The sequence below is a fragment of the Mchenga conophoros genome, linkage group LG20, assembly GCF_057382185.1.
Source record: "Mchenga conophoros isolate Kocher_MC1m ecotype Shallow Benthic linkage group LG20, M_conophoros_male_GT1.1, whole genome shotgun sequence".
NCBI lineage: Eukaryota > Metazoa > Chordata > Actinopteri > Cichliformes > Cichlidae > Mchenga > Mchenga conophoros.
Window position 1 is genome coordinate 29,103,646 of NC_140545.1, and position 23,406 is coordinate 29,127,051.

At 36.3% G+C, this 23,406-nt stretch overlaps 1 protein-coding gene across 1 annotated transcript in view; it reads left to right on the forward strand.

The window, feature by feature from the left end:
- Positions 1-23,406, forward strand: part of LOC146551042 (uncharacterized) — a 30,658-nt gene that overhangs the window by 2,142 nt on the left and 5,110 nt on the right. The window contains exons 7-19 of the mRNA XM_085259934.1: positions 355-384; positions 915-1,070; positions 1,184-1,351; positions 1,654-1,683; positions 2,459-2,614; positions 2,728-2,895; positions 3,024-3,853; positions 3,962-4,014; positions 19,452-19,564; positions 19,689-19,907; positions 20,663-20,866; positions 21,069-21,197; positions 21,291-21,469. Of these exons, the coding sequence (XP_085116060.1) occupies positions 355-384; positions 915-1,070; positions 1,184-1,351; positions 1,654-1,683; positions 2,459-2,614; positions 2,728-2,895; positions 3,024-3,853; positions 3,962-4,014; positions 19,452-19,564; positions 19,689-19,907; positions 20,663-20,866; positions 21,069-21,197; positions 21,291-21,469 (2,435 nt within the window). The remainder of the gene's footprint in view (positions 1-354; positions 385-914; positions 1,071-1,183; positions 1,352-1,653; positions 1,684-2,458; positions 2,615-2,727; positions 2,896-3,023; positions 3,854-3,961; positions 4,015-19,451; positions 19,565-19,688; positions 19,908-20,662; positions 20,867-21,068; positions 21,198-21,290; positions 21,470-23,406) is intronic.

Consider the following 23,406-nt stretch of genomic DNA (forward strand, 5'->3'; position numbering starts at 1 on the left):
ACCAAAAGTTATGGACTTCCTCTGAGTGGGGAGTTCTGGCAACCAATCACAAGTAAGAACTGCAATTGTCTAGCTGTTGGATGAACAGACTACTTCCTTTATCAAATAGATGAATGAACTTTTCAACTGTCTGATTACCTAACATTGTGTTATGAGAGTGATTAGACATTAGATATGAATTGCTCTGTGGAAACACACTGCAATTAATTCTATACTCACTGTATTAAAGAAACATTAACACACCTAACACTGCATTCATTATCCTTGCTGACATTTCTATGACATAACCAAAGTCATGGTGTTTAGTTTCTGGCTTGAAATTTAAATAATTAAACATGTAATGTTTTTCCACAGGTGTCGCTCCTTGCCCAACACCACCTCCTGGTATGACAAACATCTTTGTTATTCATTTGTGGAAGCACAGTTCAATTCATTCTATACACACTGTATTAAATTATCTGATTGTTTGTGTTCAAAGACACAAATGATCTTGTTATGTTTAATTTGTATTTTGGGTGTGTTATCAAATATCAATATGTAAGAAATTATTTTTACAATGGAAAGTGTATACAATATGTTATTTAGAGAGAAAAACGTGGAGGCCATCAATTTGGCAACAAAGAAAACACTTTCAAAAGATATGGCTACTGTTGTGCTTTAGCTCAGCCGCTGCTAATTTTCTAAAACTTACCAAGTAGCTTTTTAGGCATTGACCTAAACCCATGAGTTGGTAATGGATAAACCTGGACAAGTAACATACTTTAATAAGTAATGCATTCTTAAATGATAAAGGTATTTGAAAATCTGTAACATGCATGAGTTGAACTTGGGTCAGTTTTACATTTTCACGTAAATATAGTTTCCCATCATTGCAACAGTTGTATGTGATGGATTTCCCCTTTTCTCCTTCACAGCACCAGTGGACTTTGATATAGACCTTGAACTGCACATCCCAGCATCTAGTGTGCCCCAGAATTTCAGTGTTGTGCTCAGAAATATTCTGAGAAATTTCTCCTTCCCCAAAATCATCACTGGGTCTTTAACACTGAAAGACTTGAACTTCACCACATGTAAGGACCTGATCTTATTTGACTTCCAACACTCCAACACATTTAATGCTGTTCATATGGTGCTGTATGACTTGTGAACTGTGTTTTGTTATTCTTTTAAATGTCTTGAAAAGGGTGCTATCCAAACTCCACTGGAGGACTCCAGTGTCAGTGTGAAGACCAGTTTGCTTGGTCATGTGGCAAGTGTGATGAGTACAGCACATGCAGTAATGTCACCTCACAAACCTGTAATTGCATAAAGGGATTTCCTCTGAGTGGGGAGTTCTGTCAACCAATCACAAGTAAGAACTGATATCATCTAGCTGTTGGATGAACAGACTACTGCCTTTATCAAATAAATGAATGAACTTTTCAACTGTCTGATTACCTAACATTGTGTTATGAGAGTGATTAGACATTAGATATGAATTGCTCTGTGGAAACACACTGCAATTAATTCTATACTCACTGTATTAAAGAAACATTAACACATCTAACACTGCATTCATTATCCTTGCTGACATTTCTATGACATAACCAAAGTCATGGTGTTTAGTTTCTGGCTTGAAATTGAAATAATTAAACATATAATGTTTTTCCACAGGCGTCGCTCCTTGCCCAACACCACCTCCTGGTATGACAAACATCTTTGTTATTCATTTGTGGAAGCACAGTTCAATTCATTCTATACACACTGTATTAAAGAAACATTGACAGATCTAACACTGCGTTCATTATTTGCAAATTCTTTAAATGTGACACACATTTATACATTCTTATTCTTTAAAAGAATACTGTACAGGATGTTCTAAATATCACCTCTATTGTTTCTTTGTATGCCTGAGATATAGTGTAAACTCTTAAAACATAAAAAATTGTATTTGAAGAAACACCAGACGAACTGAGAATCCCAGTCTCATGGCAGTTTGTGAAGTCATCACTACAGAATTATCTGATTGTTTCTGTTCAAAGACACAAATGATCTTGTTATGTTTCATTTGTATTTTGGGTGTGTTATTAATTATCAATATGTAAGAAATTATTTTTACAATGGAAAGTGTATACAATATTTTATTTAGAGAGAAAAACATGGAGGCCATCAATTTGGCAACAAAGAAAACACTTTCAAAAGATATGGCTACTGTTGTGCTTTAGCTCAGCCGCTGCTAATTTTCTAAAACTTACCAAGTAGCTTTTTAGGCATTGACCTAAACCCATGTGTTGGTAATGGATAAACCTGGACAAGTAACATACTTTAATAAGTAATGCATTCTTAAATGATAAAGGTATTTGAAAATCTGTAACATGCATGAGTCGAACTTGGGTCAGTTTTACATTTTCACGTAAATATAGTTTCCCATCATTGCAACAGTTGTATGTGATGGATTTTCCCCTTTTCTCCTTCACAGCACCAGTGGACTTTGATATAGACCTTGAACTGCACATCCCAGCATCTAGTGTGCCCCAGAATTTCAGTGTTGTGCTCAGAAATATTCTGAGAAATTTCTCCTTCCCCAAAATCATCACTGGGTCTTTAACACTGAAAGACTTGAACTTCACCACATGTAAGGACCTGATCTTATTTGACTTCCAACACTCCAACACATTTAATGCTGTTCATATGGTGCTGTATGACTTGTGAACTGTGTTTTGTTATTCTTTTAAATGTCTTGAAAAGGGTGCTATCCAAACTCCACTGGAGGACTCCAGTGTCAGTGTGAAGACCAGTTTGCTTGGTCATGTGGCAAGTGTGATGAGTACGGCGCATGCAGTAATGTTACCTCACAAACCTGTGATTGCATAAAGGGATTTCCTCCTGATGGAGAATTCTGTGAACCAGTCACAAGTAAGGACCTTGTCGTTTTTATAACAAGATGTATTTTTTTTATTCACTTTAAATTCATCAAGTTTGCGTCATGAGTGTTCTCCGTGTCACTAAAACAATATAAGGAATTCTTGAATGTTTCTCCACAGATATCATTCCCTGTCCACCAATGCTAAACACAACAACACCAGATCCTACAACTACAACACCAATGCCAAACACAACAACACCAGATCCTACTACTACAACACCAATGCTAAACACAACAACACCAGATCCTACAACTACAACACCAATGCCAAACACAACAACACCAGATCCTACAACTACAACACCAATGCCAAACACAACAACACCAGATCCTACAACTACAACACCAATGCCAAACACAACAACACCAGATCCTACAACTACAACACCAATGCCAAACACAACAACACCAGATCCTACTACTACAACACCAATGCTAAACACAACAACACCAGACCCTACTATAACAACACCAATGCTAAACACAACAACACCAGATCCTACTACAACAACACCAATGCTAAACACAACAACACCAGACCCTACTATAACAACACCAATGCTAAACACAACAACACCAGATCCTACTACAACAACACCAATGCTAAACACAACAACACTGATTCCAAACACAACTACACCAGATCCTACTACAACAAAACCATTACCAACAACTGCACCAACACCAATTCTAACCAATACAACAATTCTGATGCCAAATACAACCACACCAATGACAGACACAACAACAACACGGGTTTCGAGTACTACAAGAGTGCCAACTACTACAACCACAGCGATGTCAACTACAACAACAACAGCAAACACAACTACTACAATAACACCAACTACTGCTTCTGTTACAACAGATCAATTGACCATAAATGTGGAATTTAGTGACACATACAATAATCCAAACAGTGATTTTTTCGGAAATGTTAGCACTGCTGTAAGTCTCAATTAGCCCCATCTTTGTGTCATTCAATTTTCACATAATCTCAAACTACTCAATTCAGGTGGTTTAATTCATGTTTGGCAATGTCACTATCTCAAACAGATTCGAGCAGAAGCACAGAAGAACAATATCACAGCACAATTAATTAAATTCCGGTAAGTCACATTATCTTTTTTAATATACCAATCCTAACAATTGTTTCTTTGTTTAGGTTTTTTTGTTTGTTTGTTTTTTTACAGTTGTTACAGTCTTTGAAAAGTTTCTCCTCTGTGTCAACACTGCAAGTCAAAAGAAAATATCATTATGTGGCTACCTTGAAGCTTCTTAACATAAATGCCCTACAAAAAAGGGATAACTACAACCTAAAGTTCCACTACCCATGAATCACTTACACACACACCATACTGGCAAAAACATCTAGTATAACATCTGTATAATCATCACCTTATACAGAGGCAGACTGAGACTCTAATACAGGCCAAGAACTTGACTTACAGTTTTTTACAGCCGCTAGGACACATTTCTCAATACTTAGGTCACTTTTGCAAAACTCTTCACACAATTCTCCTAACTGACCTTCAGCTTGGCACAGCAGTTCATTTCACATTCAAAATGCACTACAACTACCAAAACACTTTATTCAGGTCTCAAATAAATTCATTCTTCCAGAACACTAGCAAAGGTTGACAGCCGACAAACACACTTTGTCACCCACAAAACAATGACCTAAAAAACACTAACAACATGTAGCATTACACAGTGTTTTCTTGTGTAAAACAAGGACACATCTCTGTTTATAATTTCAATATATGTTACTGGAATGAATTAGACATCATGCAGAATTCGTCAATATTTGTTTATGTATTTTTAGTTTTTTGCACTAAGTAATCCCAAAATACAAGAATTTGTATACACACCATCCACTGATACACATACAATAGTAATGCTAATCTACTCGGTCTTCTCCATTTGGCCACAGGTTCCCATCCACATCACATCTTATGTCATCTAGGGCAATACACCTAGGAAAGAATCTTCTGGCATGCCAGAATTGAAGGAGTTGAAAAATTGAAGGAGTAACACCTGTGTAGATGTTCATCTACAATGAGAATCAGCTGTGGCTGGTTAAACTGCATTTTTAGATTTACAGTTTTTTCTGATTGCTTAAGCACATTTTTTGTAACTATTGGCTAATTTTGCAAAACTCTTCACACAAATAAGAAAACCTGTCACCCAATAATCAAAACATTGTAGTTCTCTTGCAAAAGCAAACACAGCTAGATTAACTCTTCACACCTTCGTAAAAATGGTGTTTCCGTATCAAACAGTACACACAAGCCATCATCTACTAAGCACACAATGCGCCAACTGCACATTGATGGTATGAATACAAAACACATCTGGCTTTTGCTTTCTCTGTGCACAAGGTAGGCTATGTCAGTTTGAGCTCATACTTCTGTCATAGATCCATAAGCATGGAGGGATCCAAACTTCAAGTACTGGGCCCTGTGCTTCGTACGTCGCTTACTACATCCAAGATCAAATGAAACATCCAAGACCAAATCATCGCGCTAACTCTGAGCTCGCTATTCCGGTTCCCCGAACACACCTGTTGTTGACGATTAGTATAGCTGGATGAAGTAATGTGAGATCACTGGGTGGCCCAACAGGGGCTACGCATCGATAGTAGAAACATTGATCGGCAACCCTTTGATTGGTCGGCGAAAATGTCGAAGGAGCGCGCTCGGTATTTTTCGGCAGCAGAGCAAGAACTCTTGAGTGAGGGATTTCAGGAGTTTCAGAGTTTAATTAAAACGCAAGAGAACACTGCAAAGGCTGCAAAAGCAAGGAGAGAGGGCTGGCAGAAAGTTGCTGACAAATCAAACTCGTAAGTAATTCAATAATAACAATAATAATGGAGTGGATTTATATAGCGCTTTTCAAGGCACCCAAAGCGCTTTACAATGCCACTATTCATTCACTCTCACATTCACACACTGGTGGAGGCAAGCTACGGTTGTAGCCACAGCTGCCCTGGGGCAGACTGACAGAAGCCAGGCTGCCATATTGCGCCATCGGCCCCTCTGGCCAACACCAGTAGGCGGTAGGGTAGATTTATCATATCACACCATATTATCCAATATTATATTACATTATATTATATTATAATATGTTATATTATATCCCCTTTCACATGAGAGCCACAACAGGACCCACTAGAACATGGGAACAAGTAAAAGTGAAATATAAGAATATTCTACAGAATGGTAATATTTATCACTTATATTGCTTTTAGTCTCTTGGAAAGAGACCCTGGAATGATCTGTTTGTTTATAACAGCAACCAAGAAAAGGGCAGAGCAAAAAAAAAGACAGGTGGTGGTCCTGCACCCCCTCGTCAACAAGTTGGTTAAGTGAATAATACCCTCACGGGAAAATCGATATCTCTCTATGAGCACACTGTCGCGCTGAGCTAAAGGATCCTGTCTGTCCCGCAATATACGCTGAATTCTGAGGACTCTCCTTATCAATCTTGCACCTTCCGCAATGGGCTGCTCGCGTAAACGGACAGGATATAACTGCGACAGACTTCCCAAATCCACCTTCGCTTTTATAGCCGTGGTCTCTCATCTTGATTACACGAAGTAATTTACAATTACTACTCTGAAATATGAATTACATCTGTAATAATCACATACATGTAATAGAATGTTAATAGTACATTTCCCTTTTTTAGGGAATGACCTGTATGTATCTGTGTGAAATCAATAAAAGGATCAAGTGCTGCATTATCTTTAGTTACATTGATGTTATTTATTTATGGTGAAACAGTGGTGGAATATCGCTGTTGCTTTCGTATGAATGACGCGGACATACCTGCGTGGCCGCGATCTAATCCTGTTTACATAAAGTAAACCTGCTCCCCAGCAGGTTTACGCTTACGGCTCTGTTGCTATGACAGCAAGTCCCGGATGGGCTTCGGGGAACCGAACGATCCAGGATCACGCGAAATCGTCAACAATCTCATCCAGCTAACTCACTTAGCGCGGTACGAAGAACAGGCCCCTGGTGTTTATTCAAACACATCAAAACAAACACAAGTGTTTATTTCCAAGTATAGGATTATTTGCAATCGCCATAATGACTATATGGGTTACTTGGTCTGCAGTGAACATGCTTCCTCTGCCCCAGCATCTGGTCATCTAGCAATTCTGTAAAGTAACAATTTCAGTATTTTTACATCAATGGTATTGGTGTGTTTCTCATTGGCATATGGCAGTGCTACAAATCTTTGTGCGAAGTGACTGTACTAACCGATTCTCATTTCAAGATGTCCTTATGGTGCTTGCTACAGTGTAGCGGCTCGAGTTAGGCTGGACCCGTTGGCCAGCTACCCTCAGGGTCATTCCACGGTTGATTACATGGTCCACTATTGTAGCTCTGATGTCATCAGCAATTCTATTTCTTACTCTTCCTACCCTTCCTCTCCCCCCTCCTCATCTTCCTCTCCCCCCTCCTCATCTTCCTCTTGCTCCTCCTTGTCCTTGTCATTCTCTTCATCCTACTTCTTCACCTCCACGTCCTCTTCCTCGGCTTCCTCTACTTCTCACTCTTTCTGCTCCCTCCATTGTACTCCGCACACACAGCTTACCTGTATTATAGTGCTTAGGCTGATTGCAAAGTGAACTAATTATCTAAAAAAGTTTTCACATGTGAAAGTGTGCCAGACAGTTGGCAAATTAGTGTTAATGATAGCCATACATGTGTATACTTTTGCTAGGAGTGTGTTGGAAATTTGGTAATTGAGTGTTGTGCAGTGAATTGTGCCTACAGTTTTGCAAAGTGTGTGTTACAAAATTGCAAACTGAGTGCAAAGCAGTTTTTGTGCTTTTAGTTTTGCAAACTCAGTGAGTGGTTTTGCTATAAGTCTGAATAGTTTTAGAGATTGTGCTACAGGAATCACAGTTAGGGTTTAAGCATTCAGAAAAAACTGTAAAATATGTTTCAATAAAATATTGCTGTTGAATTTTGCTGTCTTATTCAGTTTTGCATTATGTTATTGTTTTGGCCATAAGTTTAACAGTTTTGAAAACAGTATGTAAGTACATGCAAAATGTCCTGTACGTACAAAGATTTTTGGCAGTTGTTGTGTCTGAGTGAGAAAATAATTCATGAAATTTGAGAGATGTAGTCATTGAATGCATTTTGTGCCAAAACAATGATAACTGATCCTCAGTTTAGCCCACATAGACTTCTGTTGTGCTCACTGTGTGAGGAGTTTTGCAAAAGTGACCTAAGTATTGAGAAATGTGTCCTAGTGTCTGTAAAAAACTGTAAACCCAGTCCACTTAGTCTGTCATTCTCTAGTCTATAAGAGCCTAGCATCAGAATGGGAAAGAAAAGTAATTTATGTAACTTTGAACGTGGCATGGTTATTGGGGCAAGACAGATTTGTCTAAGAATTAAGAAAATGCTGATCTACTCACATCTTCCTGCACAACTAGCTCCAGGGTTTACAGATAATGGTTTGAAAAAAAATATATATATATTCACTATATTGCCAAAAGTATTCTGCCTTCACACACATATGATCTTGAGTGATATTTCCCTCTTAATATAATATCGACCAACTCTTTACAGCTATAATAGCTTCAGATCTTCTGGGAATACTTTCCACAATGCTTAGGAGTTTGTTTATGGTCATTTTGGACCATTCTTTCTGCAGCACATTTTTGAGATCAGACACTGAAACTGGAAAAGGAGGTTTGGCTCAAAGTCTCCGCTCTAATTCATCCCAAAGGTGTTCTATCAGGTTGAAGTCAGGACTCGATGCAAGCCTGTCAAATATTTCCACACTAGACTTGTTCATCCATGTCTTTATAGACCTTGCTTTTTGCACTGGCGTACAACATGTTGGAAAAGTAAGGGGTCATCCTGAAACTATTTCTACTAAGTTGGGATCATGAAATTGCATAAAATGTCTTGGTATGCTGAAGCATTAAGAGTTCCTTTTACTAGAACTAAGGGTCTAAGCCTTCCTTCTAAATAAAACTACCTCACACCAAAATCCTATCTACACTTGGCACAATATATTCAGTTAGGTACCAGTTACCCCTGTACAGGAAGTCTCGACCGGATCTGTGTGTTACTGATCCTAGGGATATTATGCTAATAGGTTATCAGAAACTGATCTAAGGCCAAGTCCACACTTTTCATTTAAAAATGCATATTTTTCTCTCCGTTTTGGCCTTCCGTCCACACTGAGACGGTGTTTTTGGTCAAGGTAAACTGAGCTTTTTGAAAACGCTCTCCAAGGTGGATACATTTAAAAACGCCGTTTATGCGTCGCAGTGTGGGCTGCAAAAACGGAGGCTTTTGAAAGCGATGACGCATTTTAGTCATATGATGCAGTCATGTGACCGATTCAACTAAGATGGTGGACGGCATTGTACAGCAGTTGTTTGTTTGCTCTCAATTTTGACAGCCCTATTACAGTTTTTTCTGATTGCTTAAGCACATTTTTTGTAACTATTGGCTAATTTTGCAAAACTCTTCACACAAATAAGAAAACCTGTCACCCAATAATCAAAACATTGTAGTTCTCTTGCAAAAGCAAACACAGCTAGATTAACTCTTCACACCTTCGTAAAAATGGTGTTTCCGTATCAAACAGTACACACAAGCCATCATCTACTAAGCACACAATGCGCCAACTGCACACTGATGGTATGAATACAAAACACATCTGGCTTTTGCTTTCTCTGTGCACAAGGTAGGCTATGTCAGTTTGAGCTCATACTTCTGTCATAGATCCATAAGCATAGAGGGATCCAAACTTCAAGTACTGGTGTTTATTCAAACACATCAAAACAAACACAAGTGTTTATTTCCAAGTATAGGATTATTTGCAATCGCCATAATGACTATATGGGTTACTTGGTCTGCAGTGAACATGCTTCCTCTGCCCCCAGCATCTGGTCATCTAGCAATCTGGTCATCTAGCAAAAAAATAATTTCCCCCAGGGATCAATAAAGTATTCTGATTCTGATTCTGATACTGTAAAGTAACAATTTCAGTATTTTTACGTCAATGGTATTGGTGTGTTTCTCATTGGCATATGGCAGTGCTACAAATCTTTGTGCGAAGTGACTGTACTAACCGATTCTCATTTCAAGATGTCCTTATGGTGCTTGCTACAGTGTAGCGGCTCGAGTTAGGCTGGACCCGTTGGCCAGCTACCCTCAGGGTCATTCCACGGTTGATTACATGGTCCACTATTGTAGCTCTGATGTCATCAGCAATTCTATTTCTTACTCTTCCTACCCTTCCTCTCCCCCCTCCTCGTCTTCCTCTTGCTCCTCCTTGTCCTTGTCATCCTCTTCATCCTACTTCTTCACCTCCACGTCCTCTTCCTCGGCCTCCTTTACTTCTCACTCTTTCTGCTCCCTCCATTGTACTCCGCACACACAGCTTACCTGTATTATAGTGCTTAGGCTGATTGCAAAGTGAACTAATTATCTAAAAAAGTTTTCACATGTGAAAGTGTGCCAGACAGTTGGCAAATTAGTGTTAATGATAGCCATACATGTGTATACTTTTGCTAGGAGTGTGTTGGAAATTTGGTAATTGAGTGTTGTGTAGTTAATTGTGCCTACAGTTTTGCAAAGTGTGTGTTACAAAATTGCAAACTGAGTGCAAAGCAGTTTTTGTGCTTTTAGTTTTGCAAACTCAGTGAGTGGTTTTGCTGTAAGTCTGAATAGTTTTAGAGATTGTGCTACAGGAATCACAGTTAGGGTTTAAGCATTCAGAAAAAACTGTAAAGAATAATATAAGTTTCTACATGCTCCAGAAACCTTCAGATAAAACTCAGCACTTTTCCTCGACATTTTGCCGCAACATTTCAAAGAGCCGTAAAGTAAATAAACGGCAGACGTTTCATGCATACGCAGTACAGGAACGTAGCTTTTTCAGTGTGGATGAAAACAACTGAAAATGATAGTGTGGACGCGGAGTGTTTCTAGACATAAACACCGTTTTCAAATTTATCCAGATTAGTGAAGACGTAGCCTAAGCTGGTGGTGAGGAAATTCACGTAAATCCAGATGAGGCAACCCAGGAGCAATCGTAAAGGTAGGCACATTCAACTGCCACATCTATAAAATCAGTTTTCCTGAGTCATCTATGGACTTGGTGAATAGCAAGGTTAAACTTTAGTGCCCAGGAAAATAGGTCCCAGAGATCTGTTAATTTTAAGAGCTAGAACAACCTGTAAGAAGCATTATGAGATGTGATATTCATACCCTAGTTTTACTTTTGATGCTTCACAAAGAGTTAAAAGAAAAAAAAGGATTGTCCACAATATTAGACTTTAAATGGAGATTGGCATTTGCTTTGCCATGCTTAATCCTTCAGTGCTCCTCACTTTAAAAACAAAGCAGATGGAACATTTTGAGGAAGAGTTTGCTCTCTAAATGGTTCATCTGCTTGTGACAAAATCCGGAGAGCAGTTCTTTATTAAGAGAAACATCACTTTATACGCTTTCACAAACTTTACTCTCCCCTTTCCCTAGTCCTGTTGAAATCACTTTTGACCCAAATGACACCAGTTGCACCATGCTTAAATCCTTTTTTTTACTGTTCATCGTGACCTTTGTACAAAAACACCTCCTATTCATGATACTATTGCACTTCATTCATTCAGAATCATTACAGAATAATTACTTCCACTTATTTTGTTACATTTATAATCCTGAATTTTAAGAAAATAACCATAGCGCAAACAAATTTTATATATTCCAGAACTCCATACTTTACCAATAATTATTCGGCTAAAGATTCAGCACCTTATTTAGACCGACTCAGGCGGATGAGGCTTTGAGGATTTCAGTCTCTTCAACAGTCAGTCGTATACAGTTTTTCTGGCAACCACCAGAGCAAGATCGTATACAGAGAAGCGTTATTAATCACTCCAGTGCTCTTGAGTCTACTGGCAGCATGCTTTACACCACCACATCCTACACTTTGCATTGCAATTGATGATGTAAGGCTTGGCCATGGAAACCCATTCCATGAAGCTCTCTACACATTATTCTTGAGCTAACCTGGAGGCCACATGAAGATTAGACAGATTTGTCTAAGTATCTGACAAGTCATTGGCTGTAACAATTGACTCTGCTGAAACTTGGCAACATCTGAGCACTATTTTATATTACCCATCACATAAAATCCCCACTGATTGTTTGCCACTAATAATTGTCTCTAGAATATTCAGTACTAAGAAAGGTTCACAGCTGTACCATTGTAGAATTCACTGAGAATGACCCATTTTTTCACAAATGCTAGAGTTCAAATTCAGATTTTATTTGTCACATACACAGTTCAACATGTAGGGAAATGCTTGCGCCCAAGATTTAAGTGGGGGAGTGAAAACCTTTGGCAATATTGTGTATCTAGTGAGCGACAGTTCTCTGTAATAAATAAATAAATGAATGAATTTTAAAAATGCATTGCTAATATCAAAGCTCAGAGGAAAGTGCCCTAACTGCTTTGAGCAGATAGGAGGGAAACAGCAACTCAAATAACCACTTGTTGCAACTAAGCAGTGCTGGGGAGTAACGGAATACATGTACCAGCGTTACGTATTTGAAATACAGAATATGAGTAACTGTATTCCATTACAGTTACCATTTAAAATGATGATATTCAGAATACAGTTACAAATAAAGGAATTACACAGCGGTCTTTTCCTGTTTCATATGTTAGGCAATGCCCTCTCTATTTTTGGTAATTCCACGCCAGTGGAAACCCAAACAAAAATGCATTAAGAGGATCTAATGCCTGGGTCTCAATCTTGCAGCCCATGTCACCCCTACTTGCGGCCTGCATAATGACATGAAGAAATATTTTTCAAAATTATTATTCAAAAAATTATTTAACCCACTGGGGTCGACGGACACGCCGGCACGTCAAAATCGCATGACCAATTTGAATTTGAATTTGAATTTGAATTCAATTTAAGATGAAACAGCAACAAGATGCAGCAACCCAGAGTCTCCTTTTCAACCAATACCAATACTTTGTTCAAAAACTTAATGTGTTATTGTATTTCAAATTATAGCTTCATAATGATTACAGGACATCAGACTACTTGTTCTCATTGTTTAGTTATAAGAATAATCACATAGAAATTAAAAAACCTGAAGTTGTGTGTTAATTGACGCTATTTGAACACGTATATCTTTTCATTTTACATGTATATACTTGCCTGGATATTTCAACAAAAACATTCAACATTCACACTTTCACTCATTCACAGAAGTGCTCTGCCACACTACAAAGGCAATCAGGCAGCTAACTGGGGAAAGGGTAGTGTGCCGTGACTTATGAGATGAAATCTCTGAACACATTTTAATCACCACTATATCACTGTGATTGTGATCACTGTGATCTACATGTGTTTTGAAACTGGGTTTTTGGCGACCTGGTATATGTCAGTGTTTCTGTCTGTAGAGCACACAAAAAGGTTCAGACATTTTTCATTGTGCATGGTTGAGGTTTATTTTTTCCAAAGGAAAATAGGTCTACATATTCAACTTGAACGATAAAAGCAAAGTATCGATCCAATTTCCTTTCCTTCCTTAAACAGCTCCATTTCCTTCCAATTCACCTCTGTGTCAATTTCAAGATCCTGCTTCTTACTTTCAAAGAGCTTCATAACCTCGCTCCTCCATATTTATCTGATCTTCTCCATATGTATGCGTGACTACAGACCTGTTGGGTCTAACACTTAAACGCCGCTGGCTCAGAGACCAATCATTTGTGTACGACCACAGTGCTTTTTGTCTTTTACTTGCTGCAAGGGGAGCCTGAGCTCTTCATCTGATCTCAGCCAACTCCAAACTCTGGGACCCCTCTCACAGTCCTTTTATTAACATCAGTATTTACACAAACATCTCATTAATCATGCGACAGATAAGACACCCACCTGTGAACATGGGACGTGTGTGTCTGCGATGTGTGAGCATGTGATGTCACCAATATCCTCAGTCACCCCATATATGGCGTAACATTTTAACGAACCAGTGTTTAGAAAACAGAGCTGAGCATTCTTGCTAAAGATCTAATCACCTTGCTAAAGATCTAATCACCTTGCTAAAGATCTAATCATCTTGCACAATGACAACCATATTGATGCACAATTCTCTAACAGGACTTTTAGTTGCTCTGCCCCAAGACTTTAGATGCACTTCCACCAGCTCTTCAAACTACAAACTCTCTCTGTACTTTTAAAACACGTCTCAAAACCCATCTATTCAGAACTCCATACCCTTTTATACTTGTTTATATACTTTCATGCTTGTTTTTTTTTTACCTTATGTTTAAATTTTGTTTTGCTATACTTTATTATATTGTATTGTTGTATTATTGTAAGGTGACCTTGGGGGTCTTAAAGGCACCTATAAATAAAATGTATTATTATTATTATTATTATTATTATTATTATTATTATTATTATTATTGTTATTATTAATAATAAGGCAAGGCAAGGCAAGGCAAGTTTATCTGTATAGCACAATTCAACAACAATGTGATTCAAAGTGCTTTACAGAGACATTAGAAACAAAAACAAATAAAAAGCATGATTTAAAATTGATTAAAACAAGCAAACAAACAAACTAATTAACAAACAAACAAAACAGTATATAAAATCAAAACAGATAAAATCAGAACAATAGATAAAATCAGTAGTTAAATGTAAGTTTTGAAATTTAAGCTTAAAAGTTTTCTTCTACAACATCAGCTGTAACTGCTGCTACTTCACTGATGAACAGTTTAAGCACACCATCAACACGGAAAATAAATTATCAATAATCCATTTTAATAGCAGAAGTCTGTATGCCAACTTCAACAATATAAAGGAATATCTAAATGAGTTGGCAAATCCATTTGGAATTATTGCCATTTCTGAAACATGGATCAATGCGGAGAAAGGAATGGACTTTGGACTGGAGGGATATGAAGTGAATTTTGTAAATAGAAGGAACAAGAGTGGAGGGGGAGTAGCTGTGTATGTGGATAAAAACCTAAACTACAAGGTGGTAGAAAGTATGACAACTGTAATTGATAATTTACTAGAATGTATAACAATTGAAATTTATAAGGAAAAAGAAAAAAATGTAATAATTAGCTGTATATATAGAACACCTGGCTCTAGTATTCAAGTATTTAATGACTTCATAGAGGAAATATTCTCTAAAACAAATCAAAAAGTTGGTGATTTTAATATTGACCTGTTGAATCCAAAAAAGCATAAAATGACCGACGAATTCCTAAACACTATGTACAGTTTGAGTTTACATCCTAAAATAACCAGGCCTAGCAGAATTACACCACATTGTGCCACCTTACTTGACAATATTTTCACTAACAATATGGAAAACAACATTGTGAGCGGATTATTAATTAATGACATCAGTGATCACCTACCAGTTTTTGCAGTTTATGACACTAATTATAAGAAAAATCAGCATGAAGAACAACTGAGATACAGACGTGTAAGGACAGAAGAAACTATGACTGCATTTAAGAACGATCTATTAAATCAGGACTGGGACAATGTGTACAAAGAAGCTGATATTGATATTGCATATGGCATATTTTTAAGAATATTCATGGAGTTGTACGATAAAAACTGTCCAACAATAAAATACAACAGAAAGCACAAATATTCAGATAGACCATGGCTCACTAAGGGTTTACAAAATGCATGTAAAAAGAAAAATACACTCTATAGGGAATACCTAAAACCAAGAACAAAAGATGCTGAAAATAAATATTAAAAATACAAAAATAAGTTGACCAATATTATACGTGTATGTAGAAAGGAGTATTATAGTAAAATATTGAACAACAATAAACATAATATGAAAGGAATATGGGATGTTTTAAACGGTATCATTAAAAATAATTCTGGACAACAAAGTTATCCACAATACTTTATCGATAATGGCAATATTATGGAAAACACTGCTGATAAGGTCAACAGCTTTAATCATTATTTTGTAAATATTGGACCAAAACTGGCAGAACAAATTCCTGAGTCACTGCCATCAGTAGAATGTAGTGAAAACCTGATTGATAGGAACCCTAACTCAATGTTCCTCACATCAGTGGAGGAAAAAGAAATAATTGACATTGTACACATGTGTAAATATAAAACATCTACTGATTGTAATGATATTGACATGAAAATCGTCAAGAAGGTCATTGAAGGAATTGTAGGACCTCTAACATATATTTGCAACTTATCATTTCAGACGGGAAAAGTGCCAAACAAAATGAAAATAGCTAAAGTTGTGCCGCTGTATAAAACCGGGGATAGACGCCACTTCACAAATTACAGGCCTGTTTCTTTACTACCACAATTCTCCAAAATCCTAGAAAACCTGTTTAATAAACGATTAGACAAATTCTTAGATAAATATAAATTACTCTCTGACAGTCAATATGGATTCAGATCAAAAAGATCAACATCTCTGGCATTAATCGAATGAATTGAGGAGATTACGAATGCTATAGATCAGAAACAGTATGCAGCTGGAGTATTTCTGGATCTCAAGAAAGCATTCGACACAATCAGTCATGACATATTAATTAATAAACTGGAACGGTATGGGATTAGGGGGGTTGTACTGCAATGGGTGAAAAATTATTTAAGTGACCGGAAACAATTTGTGAAGCTGGGTGTCCATTCCTCATCATGCTTGGACATTGCTTGTGGTGTTCCACAAGGCTCTGTACTGGGTCCAAAATTATTTATTATTTATATAAATGATATTTGTAAGGCATCTGATATATTAAAATTTGTATTATTTGCAGATGACACAAATATTTTTTGTTCTGGGGGGAATCTAAAGGAGCTGCTGGATACAATTACTTCAGAAATGTGCAAAATTAAAAAATGGTTTAACAGGAACAAACTATCGCTAAATCTAAGTAAAACTAAAATTATCTTATTTGGGAATTCCCTTAGAAATGCACAAGTGCAGATTCATGTAGATGGTGTGGAAATTGAAAGAGTACTTGAACATAAGTTTCTTGGTGTGATTATAGATGATAAATTAAACTGGAAATCTCATATAAATCATATACATAACAAAATTTCAAGAAGTGTCTCAATCTTGAGTAAAGTAAAACACATTCTGGACCACAAATCACTCCACATTCTCTATTGTTCCCTGATTGCACCGTATTTGAATTACTGTGCAGAGGTTTGGAGCAATACTTACAAATGTTCGCTATCATCAATCTTTATATTACAAAAAAGGGCCATAAGGATAATCCATAAAACTGGTTACAGAGATCATACAAATCCACTATTCTTAAAATCAAAAATTCTAAAATTCACAGATCTGGTTCATTTTCTCACAGCACAAATTATATATAAAGCAATAAATAACCTGCTTCCTGACAATATTCTAAAAATGTTTTCTAAAAGGGAACGGGGATACAATTTGAGGGGGGAATTAAATTTAAAACATCCTCGTATCCGTACAACATTAAAAAAATTTTGCATCTCTGTGAGTGGAGTGAAGCTGTGGAACAGACTAAGTAAAGATATGAAGCAATGTCCAAGCATGGCGCAGTTTAAAAGCGGTTTAAGGATACGGTTTTTACAGGGTACAGGGAAAAGGTAGAGATTTGATAGGGTGTTCTTGTCTAATATTTTCATGTGTGTGCGCATGCACGGGTTTGTTGGTATGGGTATATATATATATATATATATATATATATATATATATATATATATATATATATATATATATATAATTGTAGGCTGTGTATCCTTGAGGTGTTAATGGGGTTATTGAAAATGTGTATATGTGCGTATGTGTGTATATACGTATGTATGGATAGATAGAAACATATATGTGTATATATTTAAAAAATAAAAAATAAAAATTACACATAACATATAATGTAATTGCAAGGAGGTATTTCTGTAGTCTATTGATACTAGATAGTGGAAAAGGGGTGGGATTAAATAAGCTTATGCTTCTTCCTGCTCCTTTTTGAACATGGACGTTATTTGGAGTTGTGGTTGCTCGTTTTCCTTTTGTTTGCTTTGTTCATTTGTCTCTTTTAATTCTATTTTTTTTATACTTTTTCAACATGTTCAAAATAAAGATTCAATCAATCAATCAATCAATCAAAGTGTGGATTTGGTGCTTTATTAAAATGCAGCTGAGAATAGGTGAGTCTTCAACCTGGATTTAAATAAACTGAGTGTTTCAGCTGATCTGAGGCTTTCTGGGAGTTTGTTCCAGATATAAGGAGAATAAAAGCTGAATGCAGCTTCTCCGTGTCTGGTTCTGACTCTGGGAACTGATAAAAGACCAGATCCAGATGACCTGAGGGATCTGGAAGGTTCATACTGGGTCAGGAGGTCACTGATGTATTTTGGTCCTAAACCATTCAGAGCTTTATAGACCAGCATCAGAACTTTAAAGTCTATCCTCTCACGGACAGGCAGCCAGTGTAAAGACCTCAGAGCTGGACTGATGTGGTCCACTTTTTTGGTCTTAGTGAGGACTCGAGCAGCAGAGTTCTGAATGAGCTGTCTGACGGATTTTTTAGGTAGACCTGTAAAGATGCTGTTACAGTAATCAAGCCTACTAAAGATGAATGCATGGACTAGTTTTTCCAGGTCCTGTTGAGACATCAGATCTTTTATCCTTGAAATATTCTTGAGGTGATAGTAAGCTGATTTTGTTATTGTCTTAATGTGTTTTTCTAAGTTTAGGTCTGCATCCATAACTACACCCAAATTTCTCGCCTGGTTTGTGGTTTTTAGATGTATAGATTGAAGTTCTCTGGTGACCTGTAATCGTTTTTCTTTGGCGCCAAAGACTATTACCTCAGTTTTGTTTTTGTTTAGCTGGAGAAAATTGTGGCACAACCAGTCATTAATTTCCTCAATGCATTTACCAAGAGCCTGTACAGGGCCTCGGTCTCCTGGCGACATTGTGATATATATTTGTGTGTCATCTGCATAGCTGTGGTAGTTTATTTTGTTGTTCTTTATAATCTGTGCCAGTGGGAGCATGTAAATGTTAAACAGAAGGGGTCCCAAGATGGAACCTTGGGGAACTCCACATGTGATACTTGTCTGCTCAGATGTGAAGTTACCTATTGATACAAAGTATTTCCTGTTTTCTAAGTATGTTTTGAACCAGTTTAGTACAGTTCCTGAAAGACCTGCCCAGTTCTCCAGTCATTTGAGTAATATGTTGTGGTCATAATAATAATAATAATAATAATAATAATAATAATAATAATAATAATAATAACTTGATTTTACCAAATGGTAAACTACTAACTCGTAAATTGAAGAAAAATGTGAGGTTTTTGGAGAATTCTTTTTAAGTTAAGTATAGTGCAAAGCTATTTAGGGGATTGGATTCCAAGTGCTAGTAGACTGAAAATATAAAACTATGACTCAACTATCATTGACTTATCTGTAGGTGTGAGAGTGAAAATGTACATTACATGCCAGAAATGTTAGCGTTTCCAATCCTTTTCCATATTATAGGAGTGGAAGCACCATCGCTGAATATAATGTCACTGCTGCTACTACAGTCATCCAAACACTAAACAATGGAATTTTTGACCAGCTAGCAAAAATCTACTCTATGATATCAGATGGTAAGCACTTGTCTACATTTGTGATTTTATTCAATTTTACATATATGTTTAATGTCATATCAAAAAACACATGAGATCAGATGATTGTTTAATCATTTTTTTATATTTATGTTCATTTTTATAGAGCCACGTTTTCTGGATTTTAAAATTGAAGGTAGTGGATTTTGGGAGGATAAAGTCATTGTAACATGTGGCCATCCACCATTCGGTCTCTTTCGTACTGACTGGAGAGCAGAGTGGAGACGTGATGGCAATGTCATAGTTGCAGATGAAGTACATACCATTTCAAAAAACAACAGTCACTCAGTCTTATCTGTGTCACAGTTCATTCGTGCTGACAGTGGTAAGAAGCAAACAACTGCATTCCATGGGGAAATTCACAAATCATATACATTTAAAATGCGAGTGCAGTCTCAGCATTTTTTAGTGATTCAGCAAGTGCAATTACAACATTCTGATTGGCTTAAGGGTAAAACTTGTTTGGTTCAGAAAAAAACATCACATGTATCTTTTATCATAACTCTTTTACGTGGCCTATCGACACAATTTAAAATCTGGTATATAGTTTGAAGTCCGCACTTCTGACCCAAGTTGAAATGGAGTCGCTGGGTTGCTGCAACCCCAGAGGGTTAAGGAAAACGTTGTTACTGCAATGGAGCAATCAATATTAGTGCAGAAGGACTGAAATCATTTGATTTAAATAGTTAAACCATTGCTGTTGCACAAGCCTTTCTCAAGAGAAAGAAATACCAAATTACAAGTGCCAGTAATTTGGTATTTGTGAACACAGATGTCAACTAATTCATATTAGAAATCCTATTTAAATTTGGAAATAAGTGGTTGCTGAGCTCTTAATAATATAACAGTAAAATAAAATGTTGCTAGACAGAGAATGGTATTCTTGAAACAAAATGGAGCAAAAACTCGTTATCAGCTACATTATTGCTTTTTTGTAGGAAACACTGAATCTGCATAGGAGAACCAGCCATATTACAACTGTATAATACAGAAATAAGTGACACTGTCAACCCATATATTATTATTTTTGTTTGGCAACACTATTTTATTTATGTATATAATAATTTACTTTCATTCCAGGAAATTATGAATGCAGGCTCATACGGGAAAAGGATGAATCATTTTATCGCCAACGATCCAATGGAACCTTCACACTCAAAGAGAAACCCTTGATCAGAGTGGACCCAATTCAAAAATTTTTGAATTGTAGTGGTCAAAATGTGCCACTAAGCTGCACTGTCAACAATGACTACAATATTAATTTCACAAACGTGAATATTAGCGGTAAATCTGAAACAAAGAATCAACAAAATGCAAATCAGCTATTGGGAAATAATTTCTCTGCTCATCTTGCAATACTTACGTTATTTACTAATATGAGACAAAACTTTTTAAAAACTAGTCTGATTAATATTACATCAGATCTGAATGTTTAGCTTGTATTGCTATTCATATTGACTTTGTTGTTTCTGCGATTTATCCAAAGGTAAAAAAAGCATTTCCTATCAATATAAAACTGATAGCTGTACAGACAAAGAGCAGGATACAATTACCTGTCAATCAACTACCTATCCTGAATTCAACGAAACAATAACACTCAGATTTTACAAAGGAAGTGAGTATTAACACATTATAAAGCAATTTATTAAATTCAGGTTAAAAATTATCTACATTTAATAAGGTCTTTTTTTTGTTTTTGTTTTATTAGATCCTCAAATGTGTGATGATAAAGAATTTGGAAAGGCAGTTAGTGGTTCCAGAGCCAGAATACCCTGTGCAAACAATGAGGAAGGAGAAAAGAGTGCATTGTGCAACATCATAACATATACTGAAATACGAGACACCTGCATACTGCAACCCATTAAGGAGCTGCTTGACCAATCTGAGGTGACTTATATAAACTGCCATGTTCTTTTTAGTTCTTTGTATTGTGGAAAATGTACCTTAGAGATAAATCACAATATTACATATTTTAAAGAGTTTAGAAAGTTCACCTAAGTGAAGCCACAAAAATATTACACAAACCTCTCTTTAAGTTACTCTTTTAATTAAAGTTAATTTGCTATGTGTTTTACTTGACAACTGTGACTATAAATTTCAAAACTAGATTATATCAAATGGTAAGATAGGCTCTTAAATGACTAATTTTTTCTACTCTACATTTCAATTTTGCTGATGATGGAAATGACCATGTAATGTAATGTAAAATATAAATGGTTCTCAACACAATCCTGTTGATTCTATTCTGGGCTATAATGGAAGATGAATCCACCTCTCAAATTATTACAGCTCCTTCAACCAGTTTCCAAATGGATGGTATCCTGTTAGACAGCAAAACGATCATGGTCTTAGGATTAAGTGGTGTTTTTATTTCTTGGTGAACATACTTGAGTTTTAGTTGACTTTAGTTTTCTAGTGTTAGTTTCAAGTTCCAGGGCTCTATGTACTACAAAGTAAGTTAAATATATACAGGGATTCTTTCCATTATTTGGATTCAATTGCCCTAACGTCAAACATCACAACTACTAAGTTAACTAAGTTTCAGCTATAAAATTAGAGATATAATTCTCCTCTTTCAAGGAACATTTGAATTCTCTCTCTAGCCCAAAATGGTTAAAGCATTACAGTGATGTGAACTGCACATGTTAACTAGTATCTAGTAGAAGCTGATTTTTCTGTCTGTGTTCAGACAACAGTACCTTCTGAATGCGTTGTGCTAACATGATACTTAAAATATCACCATAAAGCTTGTCTTCTCTTCCTTCCGAAAGCATCAGAGCTGGGGCAGGTGCTGTGCCAATGGTGAAAAAAAAGAGTTAAATAAATGTTTAAATTTGCATAACGCAGTTTTAGTTATTATTCTTTCAGCTGGAACCTTGATGTTGTTTAATAGTCTGAGAATAAGTAAAATACAAATACAAAATGTAGGAAATGTAATATTCCCTAATTTAAAGTAACCAATTTATATTGTCCACAAGTACAAATAGATGCCCCTAAATTGTACGTGCTTTGGAGTTTGTATGTGCTTTTCGAGTTTTGGGAGCTGAAAGAGCCGGTTCTCTAAAAGGAGCCGGAAATCCCATCACTACAGAAAACCCTGGTTCACCCCAAAGTTACCCGGATAAGACAAAGTTCTGCTTCATAGTACAAACCTCAGAAAGTTAAAAAGAAAAAAAAAGATAAAAAAGGATAACCACTGCACCAAAAAACCCCGCACAACAGAAATTAAAGTAAGCTGCAATGAGTCAATGCTTATCAAGCCCTTTAACTTTGTGCAATACATGTTTTACAGTTTTATACCATTTGTGATGACAGACAAACTGTTAATACAATTTGTGATGACAGACAAACTGTTAATACAAAATAAACTTGTCACCCATTTAATAAAAATAAAACTTGTCAAATAAATAACCACAAAGTAAGCAGGTAGTTTAAGTTTATAAAGTATGCACAAAAAAACACTTTTTCAATAAATAACCACAAAGTAAGTAAGTAGTGTTTCTTTGTTTTGCCACTACAGCACTATTTACAATTTGTGATCAGAAGACATGGAAAGCACAAATGAAACACGGTATTAGCGATGGTAAATTCGATTCTTTTTACTGAATCGAGTTTTAATGAGTCACTTACCAAAGTGAATCGGTTTTTTAGTCATTTGATTCACTGTGTCAGTTGACCAGAGAGTGCAAAAAATGTACATTTTCAATCAAACTTAATTTGTTTCCCTTTTCATGTAAATCCTACTGCTAAGATGAATGATTCTAAAAGAAAACAACAATTTTATAGAGCAAAAAAGAGCAAAAACATTTCTAAAATTAAGCAAT